Source organism: Motacilla alba, chromosome 14, assembly GCF_015832195.1.
Source record: "Motacilla alba alba isolate MOTALB_02 chromosome 14, Motacilla_alba_V1.0_pri, whole genome shotgun sequence".
In the NCBI taxonomy this organism is placed as follows: domain Eukaryota; kingdom Metazoa; phylum Chordata; class Aves; order Passeriformes; family Motacillidae; genus Motacilla; species Motacilla alba.
The window spans coordinates 2,794,395-2,814,997 of record NC_052029.1 but is presented as its reverse complement, the minus strand read 5'-3'; the positions used below and the strand labels follow the sequence as shown (position 1 = coordinate 2,814,997).

At 51.1% G+C, this 20,603-nt stretch overlaps 1 protein-coding gene across 4 annotated transcripts; it reads right to left on the bottom strand.

The window, feature by feature from the left end:
* Positions 1-376: 376 nt before the first annotated feature.
* On the bottom strand, positions 377-20,596 carry FAM234A (family with sequence similarity 234 member A). Of its 4 annotated transcripts, none has more exons than XM_038151084.1 (12): positions 20,533-20,596; positions 14,346-14,648; positions 13,137-13,253; positions 12,772-12,960; positions 9,091-9,221; positions 6,119-6,248; positions 5,503-5,641; positions 5,072-5,212; positions 4,637-4,715; positions 4,057-4,209; positions 3,166-3,268; positions 377-3,025 (listed from the first exon to the last, which is right to left on the bottom strand). In XM_038151084.1, exons 2-12 carry the CDS (start codon positions 14,602-14,604, stop codon positions 2,814-2,816), a joined length of 1,653 nt encoding a protein of 550 aa, XP_038007012.1. In that variant the 5' UTR covers positions 14,605-14,648; positions 20,533-20,596; the 3' UTR covers positions 377-2,813. The 4 variants fall into 4 exon arrangements, with proteins under 4 accessions (XP_038007012.1, XP_038007011.1, XP_038007015.1 ...); XM_038151083.1 differs by lacking the exon at positions 20,533-20,596 and adding an exon at positions 17,528-19,862; XM_038151087.1 differs by lacking the exon at positions 20,533-20,596 and adding an exon at positions 16,195-16,216.
* Positions 20,597-20,603: the final 7 nt, after the last annotated feature.

Genomic DNA, 20,603 nt, shown 5'->3' with positions numbered 1-20,603 from the left:
GGAGACAGCGCCCGCCACGCGCCTCCCTCCGGCTTGATCCAAATCCAAACCCCGGCATGAGATTTTCGTGCTGATGGACTGCAGAGGGAATCTGGGGTGTAAAACCAGGTCACAGAGCCCCAGGTGGGGGGCAGGGACGGGCTGGCCCAGCCTCGTTATCTAACTCAGCCTCTCTCCACACGCTGCCTTCTCCCTTTTCCTGGTCCATCACCTGCCCACAGCAGGACAGGGCAGCAGGCACACCTCAGCCATCAAAGCATCACCAGGACTCCTGGATCCCTCCAAGCAGGGGGGTTCTGCCTTGGGGAGGTCACTCAAACAGCTGACAAAAAATCCCAAAGTCTTGTGTAACCTCCAACACCAAAGCAGGGCACCATTTACAAACAATGCGAAAGAGGATTTATTGAAACCATTCCGGTTAGAGCAAGTCCTGTACGGCACAATTTGCAATAAGTTAAAAGAACCAAACCAAACAGTCTCAGTGTTAAAACCCACACTAACACATAACACAGTGACATAGCCATTGCCACCCAGCCGAGTTATTGAATCAAGGCACAAAGTCATTCATCAAATACTGCAAAAAAAACCAAACAATTACACAGGAAACAAGCTGGAAACAGACTGGTTTTGTTAAGAAGGTGCTGGTTTGGCACTGATGCGTTTCATTGAGCTGCCACGGCGAAATCTGCATTTCCAAACTGTCCAGAAACATTACTGGACAACTTAAAGCCAGCAAAGCTCCTCAAAGCTGAAAATCCAGCTCTCCTCAAGGAACATTCAGTGTGCCTATGGGAAGTCGGGTCTGAGGCATCCGAGGAAGAAGAGTGCAACAGAACACAGCCCAGGCATTCCCCTTGCTCCTGGCCAGGGGAAGCTCAGCAGGAAACAATCCACACTCAGCACTAAGGCTGGGCTACAGTGCAAGCCTGGGGGTCCCCTGCCCTGTGCCCCGCCCCAGCTGGCTGAAGGCTCAATCCAGCCCTTTTACAGCTGCAACACTGGCACAGAGACCTGGGGGGCTGTCAGGCCCAAGGTGCTGAGCAAAGAGGAAACCCAAGCTGAGGGACACAGCTGGGGAACCTCCCTGCACTCATAGACTCCCTCAGAAGAGAGGCAGAGGAGCAACCTCATCATTTTGAGCCCAGGGTGCTTTGAAGGCTGTGGAGCACTCTGCAGAGAGCATCCCCGGGTTCCTTCACAGCCAGACACCCCAGGACTGGCTCCCTTGACTGCCCAGCATATGGGGAGACAGGGCACCCTTCAGGCAGCCACTCATCAGCTGGAAGCAGGAGGTGTGCAGGCAGCCCAGCTCCCTGTGCTGTCAGCCTGGCAGGGCTGGGGCTGTGCTGTGAGCTGGTGACAGCAGCTGCCCAGTGGCACATTCGGGCCCAGCACTGGCTGAAAGGAAGAGCTGATGCCTGATCCTAGAGTGTTTCTACACATCCCCCAGTGTCAGACTCAGCAAGGGAGGGAGGCACTGGCCAAAGCCCCTCCAGCTCTGCAGAGCCTGAGAGAGGTTATTTTTAGGCATATTTTTATTTTCAGGACTGAGTAGCTGGTTCAAACTGTTTTCAAGGCTCTGCACCTGGTTTCTACAGCCTGCACTGGCACCCATCAGAACAGGGCAGTAAACACCTCACGGTGCTACATGGATCTCCAGGAGAAACATGTCATCTTCACACAGCAACCTGCCCCATCCCCTCAGGACAGCAGGCTGGGCAGAGAGAAGAGTGCTCGGGGATCTTCACCCAGCATCACTTCAATTCCAAGGGCAGGGAGGCAGCACAGAGCCCCTGCCCACCTCCTGGCAGCAGGAACGGTGCTTGGAGAAGGCTCCTCAGCAGCTGCAAGGCTGAATGAGCAGGGTGCTGGCACTGCCACTTGGGCACAGGGCTTCCCAGAGCAGCAATCCCAGCTCCAGAAAAGGTTAAAGTGCAATTCTACTCAAGCCAGATCCTCTGGTTCCTTAAAACTGGAGAGGTGGTGGTGGTACCCCCGGGGACCAGCCAGCCTGGGCTCAGGGCGGATCTCTCACCACCTATAAGCAGGCTGAGGGAAGGGAGGAACATTGATGCATCCATCAGGTGGGAGACCAGCTCCCTTGGTGCCACCAACACTGCACAGCCTGGCTGGGAAGGAAGCAGCAAAGGACACAGACACAGGCAGGCTGGTGACTGCAGAGTAGGACACACGGGGCTGTTCTTGGGAGAACAGGCCATTTGCTAAGTAGAATGACACTTTAACCTGTGCTTCGCTGGCCAAGTGACACCAGACACACCACAGCCATGGCTGGGGTCACCACACCCCCACTAGCAAAGCACAGCCCAAATCCAGGAGAGCTTGATTGCAAATCAACTTGCAGCCAAGCACCTCTCCCCAGCCCGGAGAGCTGACTCAGAAAGGAAATCTAACACCACACAGCAAACTCCACTTCCCAGACATCCAACTCCACTTCTCAGCCATCCCAGAAATCATCAATTCTGGCACTTCAGCAAGCACATGTTTTCCTCCAGACACACTCCTGAGTCAGCACAGTTCTGCGGGCACAGAGGGATGGAGGGGAAAGCCCTCTTCCCTGAGCTGATGACACTTCAGTGGTGGCCAAGCACTGAAGTCCCATCAGCTGTGAGGACAGATGCTCTGGCAGCTGCCCCCACAGCCTGGGGGTCCCTAGACACTGGGGGGGGCTTCCCTGCCAGCCACACTTTGGTCTGTGGATCAAGAAAGGCAGCTTCCCATGGGACTCCAGGCTCTGGGCTTGTTGAGAGCACGGCTGCAGAGCAGGGGCAGCCTCTCCCCGTTCCCCGTTCGGCTCAATCTCGGCTCTGGAATCGCATCCTGTAGAGGCGGTCCCGGATGTGCTGCTCCTCGTCCCCGGCTGTGCGGCGCAGCCAGACCACCCTGCTCACTGCCACATCCTCCTTCATCTTCCTCTTCATCAGGGACACGGGGCCCGGCCCCTCGCCGAGCTGGGGGCCCCGCAGCAGCACATAGCAGGCGTGACGGCTCCGCTCGAACAGCGCCGCTGCAACACGGAGCACACGGAAACCCAGCCTGAGCCTGGTGTGCCCGGACTGGCGCCACACCCGGCACCCCACACCGGGCCAGGAGGGAGCAGCGCCCTCCTGCAGCTCCTGGCTGCAGGGCTGCAGGGAAAGGACTCACCAGTGAACGCGACGATTTGGTCGGTGCTGTTGCGGAGCTCCAACAGGACGTTGGTGTAGGAAGGGTGGAAAAGGTACAGCTTCTGGAGAGGAACTCTGGGTCTCTGCAACCAACACGGCACTATCAGGACACAGACTCACACGTTATCCCAGAGACAGCAGCAGTGGCAGGCTCAGCTATTACTCTGCACAGGATACACCCAGCCAGACACTCATCCGTGTCAGCCCACTCAGCCCGACCGATGCCATTAGGACAAGCGCTGGGATTTTGCTTACTGCTCTCCTTCCCACCCCAAGCTTCCTGCAAATAGCTGGCCTGTCTGCTGCAGGCAGGAGACAGATTGTTGCCTCAGGGCTGGCAGAGCAAGCAAGGAAGGCAGAGGAAGTTCAGCTGGTGCTTCAGCAGCCTCTGAGACACAAACTGTCACCAGTGCTGCCTGTCACTGCCCTGAGGGCTCTGCAAGCAGCTGAGCTGTGCACTGAGGATGCCTGGGGCTGCCTGGGGCACTGAGAGGATATTCACGTGGCCACAGAGATCACTGCATGCCATGCTGCCATGGGAGGCTCCCAGGGAAACAGCAGCAACTCCAGAGGTACCAGGCCAGAAGCCTCCCACCTCACCTACAGTGCCACACCAAGGCAGGGCAGTGACTTTGCTCACAGAGCCACCAATTTAATTTTCTCTACATAACCAGGCTGAGGATGACAAGTACTGCCAGTGCCACCACCACCTGCAGGGACACGGCTGCAGACACAGACCCCACAGCCAGCGCAAGAGGCTGCGGTGTCAGGGGCACAGACAGATGGGAATATCAACACTGTGAGAAGGGGGTAACTCCACCCAGTTCTGGCCCAAAGCCTGGAAAGAGCAGCCCTCAGCAGCAGCACTCACTGTCTCATTGCCCGGCTCCTGGTAGTCTCCCCACATGAGGAAGGCGGAGCGGTGATCCGCGGTGGGAAGGGTGGCTGGGCCAGGGCTCCCTGCTCCCGAGTTCAGCTTCAGCTCCCACTGGACTGCTCCAGATTCACTCTCAACAATCATAACCTGGCAGGGAAGAAAGAAAAGGAACTCACGACAAAGGCAGCACACAAGCCATGACAGAGAAGTCAGGTCAGCAGTCTCTCCTCACACTGTCTATGGGAACAAGTATGTGACACATGGGAAGATGAGGAAATATTTGAAGCAGAGCATCACAGAGATGTGAGACCTGGGGTTGGCCACGTTAGAGTAAAATCACAAGTTTTGCAGCTGCTTCAAGGGGTTCAAAGTTCTGTCATTGAAGCCTCTTGCTGAGAAGAGAATTAAAGTGCCTGAGCTGGCTTCAATAACCTGTTGAAAGAGATCCTTTCACAGCTTAAAGCTTCCTAAAATCAGCCAGAGGGAACACATCCCACCAACTGTCCTTAGCTCAATTCTTGCTTGAGCTGTGACATACAGAGAAATGGGAAGTTAAAAGGAAGAAATTTCAAACCTTCTTCCTGTTGGGTCCAATTTCACTCTCCAGGACAATACCATGGGCATCAGGTTTGTAGTAACCGAGCAGCGGCTCACTGAGGGAGAGAAAGAGCAGGGACAGATCTGAACCCACCCTGATGGCTGGGCACACTTTGCTTTCCCAGCTGCCTCTATCCTCCCACAACTGCCCCGGTAAGAGACTTGACTGCCTAACATTGGGTTAGCCTGGTACCACCCCAACTCTGAGCCCAGGCACACCACAGCAGGCACAAAACGAGGAAGCAAAGCTCTGAGCTCCTTCATCCTGAAGCAGCTCCCAGCATTTGAGGGGACACAACACAATAAGCAAGATCAAGATATGACCCAGGCTAAAAAAGAATTGCATCTGCCAGGACATTGCTGCTGCTGGCAACCTGGAAATGCCACGTCTAGCCCACAGTGAGAACACTACCTCAGAACACGGGACACATTGAGGGTCCACACAGCGTGGAGATCTTTTGAGTTGATCAGCGTAGCCATCTCTGAGTCCACAACCAAGATGTTGTCCCGTGAGTGCCCAGGAACTTTTGCCAGGTAGTGAATGTCTTCAAATCTGAACAAGGACAGAAAAATGATTAAGCTTTTTAGGCCATGGATGGTTTTACTGTGAGGTTTGGAGTTTTTTTCCCTGCACAGTAAATCCAAATAGGAAACCTCAACGTGCTTTCTCTGCTTTTCTGTGACTCCCTGATGAAGCCATTAACACCAACCCTTGTCCTGAACTTTGGATGTGCTCCTAGTCCAAAAACCACCCAGCCAGGAGAGAACAAAGTCCCACCAGGCCATCCTGTCAGGAACACCAGCCCCCCCAACTCCACCAGCCTCCAAGACATAACCTCACACCTGAGAAGGGATAAGAGGTGTGTGGCACGGTCAATGTTCTTCTCCCAGTGAGAATCCGGCTGGAAGTTGAGAAGCTTAACGTCCACCCCAACTACTGTACTGCACAGATCTCCCAGGGAATATGCATAGATAGAGTTCTCTGTGGAAAAAAAAAAAAAAAAAAAAAAAAAAAAAAGAAAAAGAAAAAGGCAAGAATGAGAGAGATAAGTTATCCTGCCCTTGCTCTGAACTCTATGATTTTCCAGATCTGTCAGATCAACTATATTTTTAGGGCTTGCATCATAGAGTTGTAGTGGTATTTTGAGACTCAAGCCTGCTATTGAATGCTTTTAACATTTTATCTGTTCATAATCCAAGTGCTCCACAGTAATCATTTGCTATAAATGACTGCCTAATCCTTTCATGCTTGACATTTGTTAAATAAAATCACTACAGCGCATAACAAACTGCAGTTTAAGCAGAAGCCCCCCCTTCTCTTGGCCTCAAACAGCTCTCTGACTAGGTGAAAGCTCCCCACAGCTTGTAAGAATGCAAAACACACTGTCAGACGATGTTTACTAACCCTGATCTCAGCTACAATCACTCTTTGAGACCGAATTGCCGAGCAGAGCTGTACCTGTGTAGAAAAGGAAGTAGGAGGAGGAGTGCAGCTGCAGCCTGACGTAGCGAGCGATGCCATCCACGGCCAGGCTGCCCGTGGAGCCGACCTGCTGGCCAGTTTTTCCTGAATAGATGAAGACCTTCACCTACACAGAGAAGGGATTACAGACAACAACCAACAAGGTTAAAGCTGGTACCAAACAGCAACTGAATGCTTGGATGGGAAGTCTCTCCCTGGTTTTGGAGGAGTGGGCGTGAGTTCAGTGATACCTCTGCTCTGAATTCTTCTGGAAGTTTGAAAACCACTTCCAGCACAGCCTCCTGCTCTGAGAATTTGCTACCCCTGTCACCCATCCTCCTTACAGACTGGGACTGTGGAACAGCAGCCTCAGCTCCGTAAGGACAGCAAAGATCCATGCAAGCCTAGGATGGAGATGACCTAATGTCAGCAACAATGCAGCATATGGACATGGGAAACTTGGATTCACATGGCAGCTCTGCTAAATGTTTTAAGTGCCCTAATCTACTCCTCCTTAGGCTCATGTGAGTCCAAGAAGATAAAAGAGCTGATAGGTTTTTTCCTATTCTTTGTGCAGGGTAACAAAATCCACTAAAAACATTTCACCCAGGAGAATAAAGGTTAAAGTCAGGATCAGATTTAATGTCTGAGCAACAGTCAGAGTCTGGGGAGTGCAATGCACTTCAGGGACAAATGAAACATCTGACCAGGAGAAACAGCATTCATCAGCGATGCTGAGTCAGGCAGGAACCCTTCCCTCTGCCTTGAGAGGGAGGGAATGGGAAAGCGAAGGAAATCTGCTACTTCCAAAGCAGATCTGGAGAGTCTGGCAGGTGAAAAAGGGAGAACAAGAACACAACTGGAGAGAGAGAACAACACATCCACCAGCTATTCCCAGCCTCCTGCACTGGGAGGAGACACACACCAGCTCTGGTAGATCAGCTGCACCTTTACTGGTCCAGTGGCTGCCCTGGGACAGTGACAGCCAGGGATATTTACACAGGGAGTGAGAAACACAACATTTTCCTTGCTGCACTGCCAACCCCTCTGTGCTGCCACAGGATATGGATCCCAAAAACCGTCACATTTTCCAGGATGTGTTTGTGCTGAAGCTTGCAGCAGGTAGGGGTCAATGGGACTCTCTGGAAATGCTGACATCTATCTCCCTGCACACAGACCCTTCCACAGACTGCTCACAGCTCTGTCCTTTCAACTGCAGCCCTTGATAGCAACAAAGCTCCTCTACTTGAGTGCTGAATCTCCCTTCTGACCAGCCCTTTCCAAGCTGCAGAGCTCCACTCCAGCTCCTACATTTGCGTGATTCTCAAAAGAGAACATACTTTTCCTTAAGTTGGGAAAGTGCTTGCCAAATCCAGAGGGAGGAAGGGATTTCATACCAAGATAGCAAGAGAGCTAAAATGGAAAACAGATCAAAAGGCAGTCTTGCAGAACAGAGGCTACATTCAAACTTTTCTTGGCCGTCTAAGATTAAAAAAAGTCTTGAGATAACTAGGATAGCAAAAGCAAGGAGGAAAGAAAACAGAGAGAACTGTAGGAGGTGGAAAAGATAGAATTTCTGATGACTCTGGCAACAACAATGCCTTGGACAGCAAAACCCTATTTTCTTATGGAGGACATCGGCCAAGAAGGCCAATGGCACCTGGCTTGTACCAGCCATAGGGTGGCCAGCAGGGCCAAGGAAGGGCTTCTGCCCTTGTACTGGGCATTGGTGAGGTCACACCTCGACTGCTGGGTCCAGTTCTGGGCCACTCAATTCCAGAAGGACACTGAGGGGCTGGAGCAGGTCCAGGGAAGGGAACAGAGCTGGGGAAGGGTCTGGAGCACATGTCCTGGGAGGTGGAACTGAGGGAGCTGTGGGGCAGTCAGCCTGGAGAAAAGGAGACTCAGTGGGGACCTTGTCACTCTCCATAACTCCCTGCCAGGAGGGGGCAGCCAGCTGGGAGTCAGGCTCTGCTCCCAGGGAAAAAGGACAGCACAAGGTGAAATGGCCTCAAGCTGTGCCAGGGGAGGTTCAGGTTGAACACCAGGAGGAATTTCTTCCCAGAAAGGGTTGTTAAACCTTGGAAGAGGCAGCCCAGTGAGGTGGTGGAGTCACCATTGTGGGAGGTGTCCAAGGAAAGCCTGGAGGGGGCACTCAGTGCTCTGGGCTGGTGACAAGGCGGGGATCGGTCACAGGTTGGACTCGATGATCTCAGAGGTCTTTTCCAACCTTAGTGACTCCGTGGCTCTGGTATGAGGACATGGGGCTCCCACTGCTCCCATCAGACCCAGAGGGAGCTGTGTGCTTTGAAAAGGACAGACTGGGCATGCAGACAATGCTGTGCCACTCCACCATGGATGGAGATGTTTTAGCAGAAAATCTGATCTAGCTACATGACTTTCCTCCTCTCAGAAATGGGAGAAGCAGTATTTGGAGGGAGATAATACCACCAGCAGCTGTTTCACTAAATGAAATCAGATCAGAATTAACCAGCACAGTGACACCGGGAAGAGCAGTGCAAAGCAGACCACAGGCACAGAGAGGGAAGGGATCAGAAAAGGGCAGTGCTGGTACAAAAGCACTGACTGTCAGCTGTGCTTTGATCTAGGAGCCAAAGCTGTCAAGGCTTGTTCACTTCCACTTCTCTAAGCACAGAAGCAGAAAACTGCAAGCTCATCTTGCCCCAGCTCACTCCCCAGACAGCACAGGAACATGCAGTGAGGAGAGCACACTGAAAAGGGGGAGGGATTGCTGCCCGGCTCTTTGATTTATTTCATTTTTTTAAACCATAAAACACTTGTGCTGATTTGGGAGTACATCTCTAGAGGGTGGGAAAGAACCCACCCCAAACCCACAGAAACCAGAGGCCTCTGGACACTTCCTCTGAGACCACAAGGTGGAAATAAACAGCATTCCTGCCATCCTCTGTGGCAGCCACTGAGTTTATCAGAGCTTCAGGATGACATACCTGGCCTTCTTTAGTAATAAAGATTATCAGGTCCTGAACTCCATCATTATCCACATCTGGAATCACTGATAAAGGAGTCAGCAAAGTATAATTAGCTCCAAAGTCACGGGATTGCCTCCACAGAACTTCCCCTGGAACACAGTGGGAAACAGTCATTAAAAGGCATCTTAGGTTGAAAGATTATTAATGCTCCTGTTCCATCCCATCAGCACCACAAACCGGCCACATTTATGCTGATCATGGGGTACTTCCTTGCTTTTCTGCATTCCCAATGAATCCCAGTATCCACAGTTTCATCTTACATTGGAAAGCAATCCTAGCTGACTGCAGGAATGCACCCAAACACCCTGGCACAAAGAAGAGCTTGCTTCCCTTGTGCCTTTGGTTAACAAGCTTCCCAGCATGTTCATGGCACGGAGAAACCTTTGTTGTGATCTAAATCCCTGCTGCTGTGCACTTAAATCTGCACAGACATTTTGAGATCATAAAGCAGCTGAATCCTGACCAGTGCTGCTGCAACTCCTGGCAGAACCCTGTTTGCTGCAACTTGCCTCCTGCAGATGTTCCTGCAGCTGTTTCCCCACTGACAAGACTAGCCACAACTCAGGCCACATCCCACCTCTCCCTCGTCTGAAGAACACACACACCCCAAACTTGTTTGTAAACTGAGGTAACAAAGCTTTGCTTTTTAAAAAAGCAGGGGGTGGCTGGTGTGGGTTTCTCTTCAGCAGCTTCAGACCAGTGGAGTGGCTCTATCTATCACTGTCCACGGCTGTGGACACTTTCCAGTCACTGACCAGTGGAATTTGCAGTGCAATCTGGCAGGGAGGACACTGCTGGGGGGTTTTCTTTCTAATGAACACTTCAGTGTCTGATTAGGTGCTCCCAGGGCAAATGTTTACCCTCCCCTTTACCCAGCATCACACACAGCAATTATCATTTCAGGAATGCAAAGTAATCATCTGTTCTTTGTCAGGAAGGCAGCTGGACTGAAAGGCAAGGAATTACTACTTGATGCTGTCTGCAATAATTTAAGGCAGGCTGTATTTCTAGTAGAATTGCTCCAAAGCTTTTACTGCAACACTGAGAAAAACCACTTGGATTTGTTACTATGACAACAGATGTGAAGTGAAGAGAGCAGATTTCCTGGTTTCCTTAGGAAATCATGGCAAGGCAAAGAATTTTACCCTCGAAGAAAATAAGCAGGCAGAGGAAGAAGAGAAGTTTTAAATTACCACATTCTAGCTCCAGGACTGTCCAAAGGTACAAGAGTAAGACCAGGCCAATGAAATTCACTTGTCAGTGAATTTCTAGGCTCTAATTTTCCAGGCTCTAATCTTTAGTGGTTAGACAGCTGACAGAGTTTGGGAGAAAATATCTTATTCTCTTAAAAGAACAGTCTGAGTTAAGAGAAACAGGTGACACTGAGCAGGATTCAGCACCAAGCACTTGAGAAGTTTTCCATGCTCTAAGGCAGCCCAGAGAGCACAGAAAGCAGCCCTCTCCTGCTCCATCAGCAGGAGATGGGGCTGTCATGTCTGACATCTGCAGTGCCACGGCGCTTCCTGAGAACCCGGGGTCACGGCAAGAGGAGCCAAGATGGAAATCAGGCAAGTGCCTAGACTGCTAATCTAACCTGGGTGAAAGGGCTGGATTTTTTTTGGTCTGGAAGGAATAATAAAATCAGAACTCAGAAGACTGAGCTCAGCTCTCACTTCAAGCACAGAGGTCACAGAGACTTTTCTCCCTGTCAGATGTTCTCCAGGTTGGAGTTCTGGTTTATTTATTCAGTGATTTCTCAGACAGAAGCAGTTCCATCATCAGATCACCATGGTGCCCTTTCTGCCCAATCCCTCAGGAGACCACAGCCACCCACAGGGCTCACTGTTCAGGCTGCTGGAGGATCAGATGAAGAGAGAAGATATAACAAAACTCTGACTCCTGTCCTCTTTCTTGAGACTCTGCCTCAGGCTATGGCAGAGATGGAATAATGCACAGCTACAAAGACTTTTGCTTTGACCTGGAACAGTTAATCTTAAGCTCCCATGTGTCCCAGTTTGCTGGCAAGATAAACATGCAGGAATGTTAGATGTCCCACACAAACAGGAGCATGCACTCCTACACTTCCCTTCCTGCCCACTCTGGTCACTCCTTGTGGCAATGAAGAAAGCAGGACTTAACACAACTTCAACTGATAAAAAACCCACTGACTTTATCAGCATTTAAAGATCAAAACCACATCAGACACATTCAGATGATAATCTGCCTATCTCTCCTTCAATCTTCCTACAGGCAGGGGCTAGACAGCCTGAGAGCCCTGGAACCTCACCAAATCCTCCACGATGATGAATCATTAACAGCTAAAGATTGTGCTGGCTACTGTTTTTAGCACACTGTGATGTAAGTTAGACTTTGCCTCTTTGAATACATTTAGCCTATTTAAATACATTTTATTCTGCTCTGCCCTCCTAACCCCCAGTCAGCTAAGCTCAGAAACCATTTTTAACCTACTTAATAGAAAAAAGGCATTAAATACATAAACTCCTGGGTTACTCACTTTTCTAGCTGACGCATTTTTTCCTCTCTTGCTTTGAAGTTATCTATGGAATGTTTTCTTCCCTGTATTGCTGTGACCTGTAGCTTAGCCTGGCTCCTTCTCTCCACACTTGCCTTTATGGCTGTCTTTAGTTACAAGCCTTTGGCTCCACAGCCAACTTTCTACACTTTGACCTGAAAATACCTACCTCATTAATAGCCTAAAAATAACCTGTGCTAAAGCCTACACATGAGGGAAACGGTGATAAGAGGTCTATGTTGGTACAGAAACTTTGTAGCTCTGTGTGTACCTACACTTCCATCTATACACTAGAAATTAAAAGCTACATATGATTTTTCCTCAGATTCCTTAGAGCTGTACCTCTTGCTATTTCTTTTTTCTAATTTTTGGAAAACAGGGTGCGAGGGGTTTAATACCAGATACAAAGGATAGGATCCTAGGGAGAACATATATTGTTAGACCTTTGAAACAGTGACCTCCAAAATGGAAATGTATTTTAGGCTTCAAAAGCAAGGAGGGTTCAAGGTGCAGCAGATGATCACTGCTCCTAAAGTAGTACAGGCACTCCTTACTCCCACCTACGTTAGGCAAGATGATGATGATGAATTTCTCCACCTCTAAGTTTAGAAAGGAAGAAACCTTTCCAGAGGAACTAGGCAGAATTGTAGACTACTGAAACAGACTGGCAAGCACTTCTCCTAAGTGCTCTCCTTGACAACTTTAAAATCGTAAATGCCTAGAACTCCCACTCCTCCTGCCACAGCAGGCACTCCTGGCACGAACACACAAATAACAGGGAAATGCTGCAGGTGCAGGTTTGTGTCTAACCCTGGGGAGCACAAAGTAACACAGCTAGTGACTGCTCCTCCTGTTTCAAAAGCTGTTGCAACACTGATCTTAGGAAACAGTGGCTGGCACAAACCCCCACCAAACCTCTGGAACAGCGAGGCGGAGAGCACGTGCTCCTCAACGCCCAGGGAGCTGCTCTGGCAAGGCCTCCAAGACAATAAATACCCAGCGCCCATTGTTCATGTACCAGCCAGGCATGTCACGCTGGAGGCCACCAGGTGAGGAAAGCAAGTGGCCCATCCCCTGCGTGGCAGCAGGGCTCTGCTGGCACTCACCTGCGCGCAGGCTGACTGCTGTGAGGGACAGAGGCTTCTCCAGCACGAGGCAGCCCGGGGCCGCTGCCGTGCCCAGCTGCTGGATGTCACACTGCAGCCACTGCACGTCCTCTGCAGCGGGGCTCTCCCAGAGCACGCTGCCATTCGTGCCAGACACCGCAGCAAGGAAGGCACAGGGAGACGGCAGCCCTGGGGACAAGAGGGATCAGAGGGAGCTGCCCCTGCACCCACATTTGCTGCCCTGCCCCACCCAGGAGCTGGGACTCACCCAGCTCCTCTCCCCACCCAGCTTTCTCTCCCAGTCTCGAACTGGAACTGGCAGAGAAAGGACAGCCCTCACTAGAAGGCGTTTTTGGATCAGGTACCTTCATCCAGACAGGACATGTTGAATCTGCTGCTGCCATTGCTGGATTTGAATGCAAAGAGCACATCTTGTACTTTGTCTTCATTCACATCTTCTATAGCAAGGAATGGGTAGGGCACTGCAAGAGAACACAAGCCAGCCTCTGGTGAGGATTTCCTTAGCCCACAGCAGAGAAAGTTGGAGCAAAACACAAATTCCTAGAGACCTACTCACTGCCTCCATTCTGGACAGTGTAACATCAGGACAAATTGCCTTTTATATTAAAAAAAATCACGTACACAAGTCCCAAGGACAGGAAGTTAGTGCCAAACTATTTTTTTCAATTTGCTATTCCCCAGAGGAGGTCTTTTTTAAGAGGCAAGCAGCCAGAATTTGAACTATGCTGAACAAAGAACAACTGTGATCTTGGAGTGGGGCTGCTATTCTCAAAGTATAAAGAAGCCCCACCCAAGCCCCAGAAAACCCAGATACTCCATCCTTCTATCAGCTAAAAGCAGCTTTCCTGAGCTCAGAGTAGCAGCACCTGGGGTGTCTGCAGCACCACACAGAGCTCAGGCCCTGCTGTGAGCACTATCTCTGCCTTCACAGCACATCCAGCACAACCTACTGCACACAAGATTAAAGAAAAGCTCTCCCAGAAACGACTGCAGAGCCACTGGGGAGCAGGACCCAGGCTGAAGAGCCAACTAAAGCAACCAGAATAAAAATAGCTACAATAACTACAGAGCAATTTATTAAAAAAACAAGATGGAATTATTCTTCTTCCCTTCCTGTTGGCCATGGGGGAAAGGGAGAAAATCAAAGTGACAGAGGAAAAAATGCCTAATTGCCTCCAACCTCAGCTCGAACTCCAAAGGAACATTTTAAAGAGCAAGCTTCAACGGAAGTTTATTCCCAGATACCCTTTCTCTTTTTTTCTTTTTTCTTTTTTTTTTTTTTTTGTGATTGAGGCCAGCCTGCTACCTCGTTACCACTTCAGAGCAGCATCTAATTTCTCCACTAGATCCTGTAAACACCTCCTGGAAGGCCACTCCAATTATGATGGGCCATTGCTTATCCAGGTCAGGTATTCACAGCTCTGGCTCCCAAGGGCTGCATCCCTGCAGGTCTGGCTCCACGTTGTGCTTAGGTAGAGGCTCACAACCCAAATCCATGGCACAGAAAGGAAAAGGACTCTAGGCAAGTATTTAATCTGCTGCAGCAAGCTCACCTGCATTGTTGTAGTACTGGAACCATGTTCTTTCTGAAACTGGCCTCTCTGGGCAGGGAATGATAAAGGAGAAAGCAAACACGATGATCAGGCAGAGGAACAGGGAGATGAAGAAGGCAGCAGTGCGCCACCGGGACAGCCGGGACAGCCCCGAGGACTTGATAATCCTCCTCTCCACATAGTTTTCATGGTTCTCCTGAGCTTTTACATCCTCAGTCTTCAGAGGGTGGATCTCAGCTTCTGAGTCCTTGTTATCCATCACAGCTCATTCATAAGTATTCACGCACCCTTCTCCCCCTTCACCTGCAGCAATGGAAATAGATGTTAAAATACATTTTGAAATATATTTTTAAAACACCAATTAAAGTATTCTGTTACTACCTGATATTCACACTGGAAACACTTAATGGGAGGTGAGCAGAGCAGTGTACTGTCACAGAGCTGGATACAACACACACTGCTGGTGCTAGAGGTCTCCCACACAGAGAGCTCATGGAATGCAGGAACAGGACCAATTCTTCTCCAGAGGAGGAAATCAGCTCTGCTAGAGCTGGTCAAAGAAAGCTACAGACCCCACGCAGAAAGGACTGACTGGTCGGCAGGTCTCCCTCAAGAAAAACACCCCAAAAGCTCCTTTTGTTGCAAAGACTTGTTGTCACCTCCTGCGTATGTTAGCCTGGCTCCCGGCAGGAGAGGTGAAAGGAAACACTTGTGACCTTTTTATCCCAACATAAGGCTGCTCTCCACTGTAATGTGCACTTGAGCTTCCCCAGGAGAGAAAGAAACAAACACCAGAGTATTCTGTAGAGGGGAAAACCAAAGCTCTTCAACACCTGCTTACATGAGGAACCACTGGGTAAGTTCAGCAACCCAGCCCTGCAGAAGGCAAAAGAGTGATGACCTCCCTCCCCAGAGAACAAATAAGGCAGGAGCTGAGACTAAAACCAGGCAAATTTGATTTCATCAGACTGGAAGAGTTAACAACTGCTATTTTAGCTTCTCCTGCTATAAATCATAACCTTGGGCTACAACTACAATACACAGAGGGGTTCTGTGCTAAATTGCAATAAAAAGTGGGGGAAAGAGCCCTAGTCAGTGAGAGGAGCCTGTAAGTCATTACCCACAGCAACAGTAAAAATCCATGTTTCATACAGATTCTCTGATAGTGCTTCTTAAAAAAAAAAAACCACAAGGGAAGAAATAAAGAATAACACATTCCAGTAGACTTGGAAAAAGCTGCTTGACAGTGTTATGAGAAGTTATATCAGAGTAAATAACCACGACAACCAAGCCAATTTTCCATGACTGTGCCCCAGCAGTCACGTGTCTGGTTGTCCACTGCAGCCATTTACTTCCCCAGCAGAAAAGAGCTTAAAGTCAGCACCAACACAGTGCAGAGCATGGGATTTCAACAGCAGCAGGGCTCACTGTTTCTCACATTTCTGCCCAAGCTCATTTACAGGTTCTGTGAAACACAAGATGAGTCACCCTGGGGAGGCTCAGCTCCTTCAAGCAGCTGTGGCTCCCCAGGCTGCCCCTGTCCCACTGCAGAGGCCTCTTCTCTTCTGGGTACAAATCACAGGGGGACAGATCCACGGCAAGGAAGCCTGGCACTGTCCCCCTTTAACCTCAGAGCCTGCTGGACTTAGAAGCACTTACTCCCACCTGAGCACTCTGGCATTTGTCCTACATCAAGTACAGGATCTCACTCCAGATAATTTAATTCAACCTGCACAATACCATGCAAACAAATCAATAATGCAGAAGCTGCATCTTATTCCAAAGATCTTACTCCAAGGACTTCATCTGCCCTTCTCATCAGCCCACCAGCCGCAGCAGGGACACCTACACGAGCCTGGCTGTTCCCAGACCAACAGCAGGCACCTGATGGGTAGGAAGGCTCCAGATGGAAAGGGGAACAACAGATCAAGTGGTGCTTTCAGCCTCTGCCCCGAGCTGAGCATTGCTCTTTTAGTGCACCAGGCCTTGAGCAGGTTCAAGGTACAAGACTCCAGGCACAGGATGAGCAAATGATTTACTGGCACGGAGCAGCCACGGCCACAGCCATGGGGACAGTGGCAGGAGTGAGTTACGTGGCCTCCCCTGTGCTGGGGCAGGTGGCTCGTGTGTCCCTGCAGTGCCCATCTCCAGCAGCATGGAGTAGGGGATCTTCTCAGAACCAGCACCCACAGCATGGGCTGCACCAGGGCTCCAGCACAATCCCACCAGCCTGTCCAGCAGAACTTCCACAGCCTCCCAGTACAGAGCTGGGAAAGATCCAGGGCATAGCAGCACCCAGGAGACTTCCCAAAAGGAACCAAACCCAGGTTTCTCCCCTCTCTGTCCAAAAGGGACACCACCTAACACAGCACTGATGGTGTATTCTTATGACTCACTATAAATCTCAGCACTGCTAGACTGGGATGAGAACACTTAAAAAGCAGTAATTATCCTGACAACCCCTGTAATTCCCCTCTTTTCTGCAGGGATGACCCCACGGAGCCACCGAGCACAAAGAGCCCTCAATGCCTTCAAAGCAATTCTCTCTCTTTTCTTTCAGGGTTTGAATAATGCCCTTTGCACCCCTGCCAGAGCAGAGGCGGTGCCAGAACGAGGAGCACGAAGGTCAGTGGCCAAGACTCAAACAATGCAGGAAATCCCAGTGCCTGCTGCTGCCAAAGTACATGCTGGCAGCATGGGGAATGGCCTGAGCTCAACAACAAAGAGGGCTGCTAATCAGTTTAATTGAAGACGAGCAGAAAATGATAGTGTGCATCTGAGATGGTTTTACTGTCCTCTAGCAGCTGACATCTTGTCTCCTGCTGGAAGAGGACTCAAAATAACTCAGCTGGGAAGTTCAGTGCATCCAGGGACCTTTCAGGGGAGCAGGCGGTGACAGGATTCTGTGCTGCTGCAGTGTGACACACACTACCTGCAGTAGATCTGGGGACAGGAGAAAACACTAGAGAAAGACTTTGTAGAATGAGGAATAATTAGAAAACACGTGTGACAAACCCAAACTGAACCCACACAGGCCAGGGAGTGTGGCAGCATAGCCAGGATCTGCATCTCAGACTCCAGGGTTCCCAAGCTTTAAAGGTTGCTTCTCCCAGCCCAAGCTGAGGACGCCCCTTCCTGTGCCACAGTAACAGCAGGGACAGGACAAACACAGCTGTACTCACCTCCACCGTCCTGCTTCCTGAAGCCACAGAGCACATTTACAGCTCTGATCTGCCTCAAAGCAGCGACTCTTGCACAGCTAAACCCAAGGGACAAACCATCAGCAGCAGTCAGACAGAACTGCCTGACAAGCACAGAGAAGCACAGACAGTCAGGTGGATGAAGACTGGTGACAGGAACCATTGAAGGATCCGTGCACTGGAAAGGTTTAACTCATTTTCCACTTGCAAAACACCAAACCACAGCATCTGGAACGTCACCAGGCATCAGCTCTTCCCAGAAAATTTCTAGCAATATACTGTAACTTAGATTTGATGTTCAACATGTTTTTGTCTTCCACAGAATGATGAAATCAGGTTTGGACTGGACATTTTAGGAACACAAACACAGCATTTGGCTGGTTTGGTTGTGTTTGGCTGGTTAGTTCAAGCACCTCAGAGGTTTCCTTCCTGTCAGCCAGAAACTGTTGAAGCCCCAAGCTGCAATCAGTAAAGACAAAACAGCCAGGTTTTGCTCTGAATAAGATGTAACATTCCCATCACAGCTATTTTCCATGAGCAGACTGTTGGGTTTTGATCCCATGCACACCGTGACACTGCAGCAAACTCACTGGGAAGGCACCTGCTGTGACATTCAGTCTCGGGTCATTTGTTCCTTTTTCTGCAGTCCCACTTACATCAGGACAAGAAGAAATAACATGTAAGATTTCCCAAAACGAGCTTTGCTCTCCCAAAGACACTCAGGCTGCATGCTGCACTCAAGCTTATCATTTTGCTGGGTCATCTGCAGCTCACAGCTCCTTCCTGACACCAGGTCACAGCCAAGGGCTGGCTGGGGACACTGACCTGAGGAGACCATCCCTGTCTGACAGGGCACCTCTGCTCCTGGCATGTCCCTAAGGCCTTTCTTACACAGCCTGTGATCCAAACCCCACCAACGAGACTGCTGTGGCCACGGCACAGGTTTCCCAGAGAATCCATGGCTGCCCCATCCCTGGAAGGGTACAGGGCTGGACAGGACTCGGAGCAGCCTGGGACAGTGGAGGGTGTCCCTGCCCATGGCAGGGGTGGAATGAGATGAGCCTTAAGGTCCCTTCCAAATCAAACCATTCTGGGATTCTCCTGCTGGAGCTGTCCTCAAGGTCTTCTGAAATGACTTTTAACCCTCCAGAGCAGACACAGCACATGCCACAGAGCACTCACAGCCAGGGAATTAGAAACTCCTCCAGAGCACAACCACCTTGACATCTGACATCTGTAGGAGAAAACTCTTATCCAGGGCAGTTTTCATACAGACAGGATTTCAAATACAGAAACTCAAACTGTTCAGGGAAAAGCAAAACAAAACCCAGTATTATTTCCACAAGACCAATGGGAAGATCAAAATTCTAAGACGAAGAACATCATTAAAACTGATTACAGGTCAGGCCAGTAATAACAACTGTGCTGAAGAAACACCAGCCATTTAGCATCCCTGGGTTTACAAGCCCCACTGCACCAAGCCACTCCTCTCACCAACTGTTGCAGATCCCTTGTGCCAACTCCAAGGGCAGCTGTCAGCGGGGTGCTTGAACCTCCCAAATCACCCCCACATCCCAAAACACCCCCACCTCTCACTGAGACACCTCCACTTCACACTGAGACACCTTCACACTGAGGCACCCCCACCTGTCACTGAGACACCCCCACCTCAGCCAGAGCTGCCCTCGTGCCTCAGAAGCACAGTGACATCCCTCTCTGCCAGAGACTGAGCACACTAGGGACCCTGGAGAGATCTCTGTGCATGAAAACCCCCTGGAAAAGGCTGTGGTTATTTCATGTGGGTTTATTCAAAAGACAAAAAAGGCACCTTTTTTAGGTGGGGCACTCACTCCGCAGGTCAGAACTCCACACTGCCTCCTGCACAGCCTGGAGGGATTTATGGCAGCATGAAGGGAGTGTTCAAAGGCCAGGTCAGATGGGACTTGGAGCAACCTGGTCTAGTAGAAGGTGTCCCAGCCCAAGGGGCAAGATAATCTTTATGGTCCCTTCTAACCAAAACCATTCCCTAATTCTATGACGGCCTCCCTCCAGATGCTGTTGTCCTTCACAGCTACCTTCAAGAGAAACCACTTTTCTCCCCCGAGAAATGGAATTTTTCTTTCTGTCACATACACACACACAGAGCAAAGCTCCCTCATCACACATCCACCCTGGGGAGCCCCTGACCTCCACAGGCAGCACAATCCTGCCCTGGTACAGGGAAGAGCTGGCTCCAGCCCCTCTCTGCAGGACAGGCTGCCCCTCTCTCTCCCAGCCGTTACACAAGATGTTTCTGCCTTACAGAATAAGGAGAAAAGGCTGGAAATGAGGTTGGAGTTGAACATACTGCAGTGTTTTTCTTTCGGCAAGAAGCCCTGTAATTCACGCCTGCAAACCAGGCTTGTGGGCTCCCGAGGGAAGGAGGAGCAGGGCTTCACCCCTGTCCAGGAGGAGAGCGCGGCTGGGCTGGGCTCTGCAGGGGCGAGGGCTCGCCCTGGCTCAAGCACAGCCCCGCAGGCCCAGGCGCCCTCACAGCCGCCACCCTCGGGATGAAGGAGCTCGGATCACAGGGAGCAACTTGGCCTTCGGAAGAAAGGATGGAATTCTTTCCCAGGCTCCTCGCTACGGTTCGGGGGCACTTGTGGAGCTGCTCAGGGCGGACAGCAAACCCCTCCGAGCCGGCAGGGAAGGCCGCAGCGCCGGGCTGCGAGCGCTGACAGCCGCGGGCCCTCACCGGCCCGGCCCCGCTGCACCGACCCCAGCGCTGCCGCGGCCAGCCCCAAGCTCCCGGGGCCGGCGGCAGCGCGCGGGCAGCGGGGACGCTCCGGGAGCCGGCTCCGCTCCCCGAACGCCCGGTGACAGCGCGGGGACGCGGCCGTGTTCTCGGTGCGCCCCCACGGAGGCGTCAGGAGCCCATCGTGCGCCGGGAGCGGCCCCGGGCACCCCCCGGCCCGGCCCGGCCCCCGCCCGCCCCGCTCCGCACTCACCCCGCGCCGCCGCCGCCGCCGTCACTTCCGCCTCCATCCCCGCCGCCGCCCGCGGAAGTGACGTCACGGCG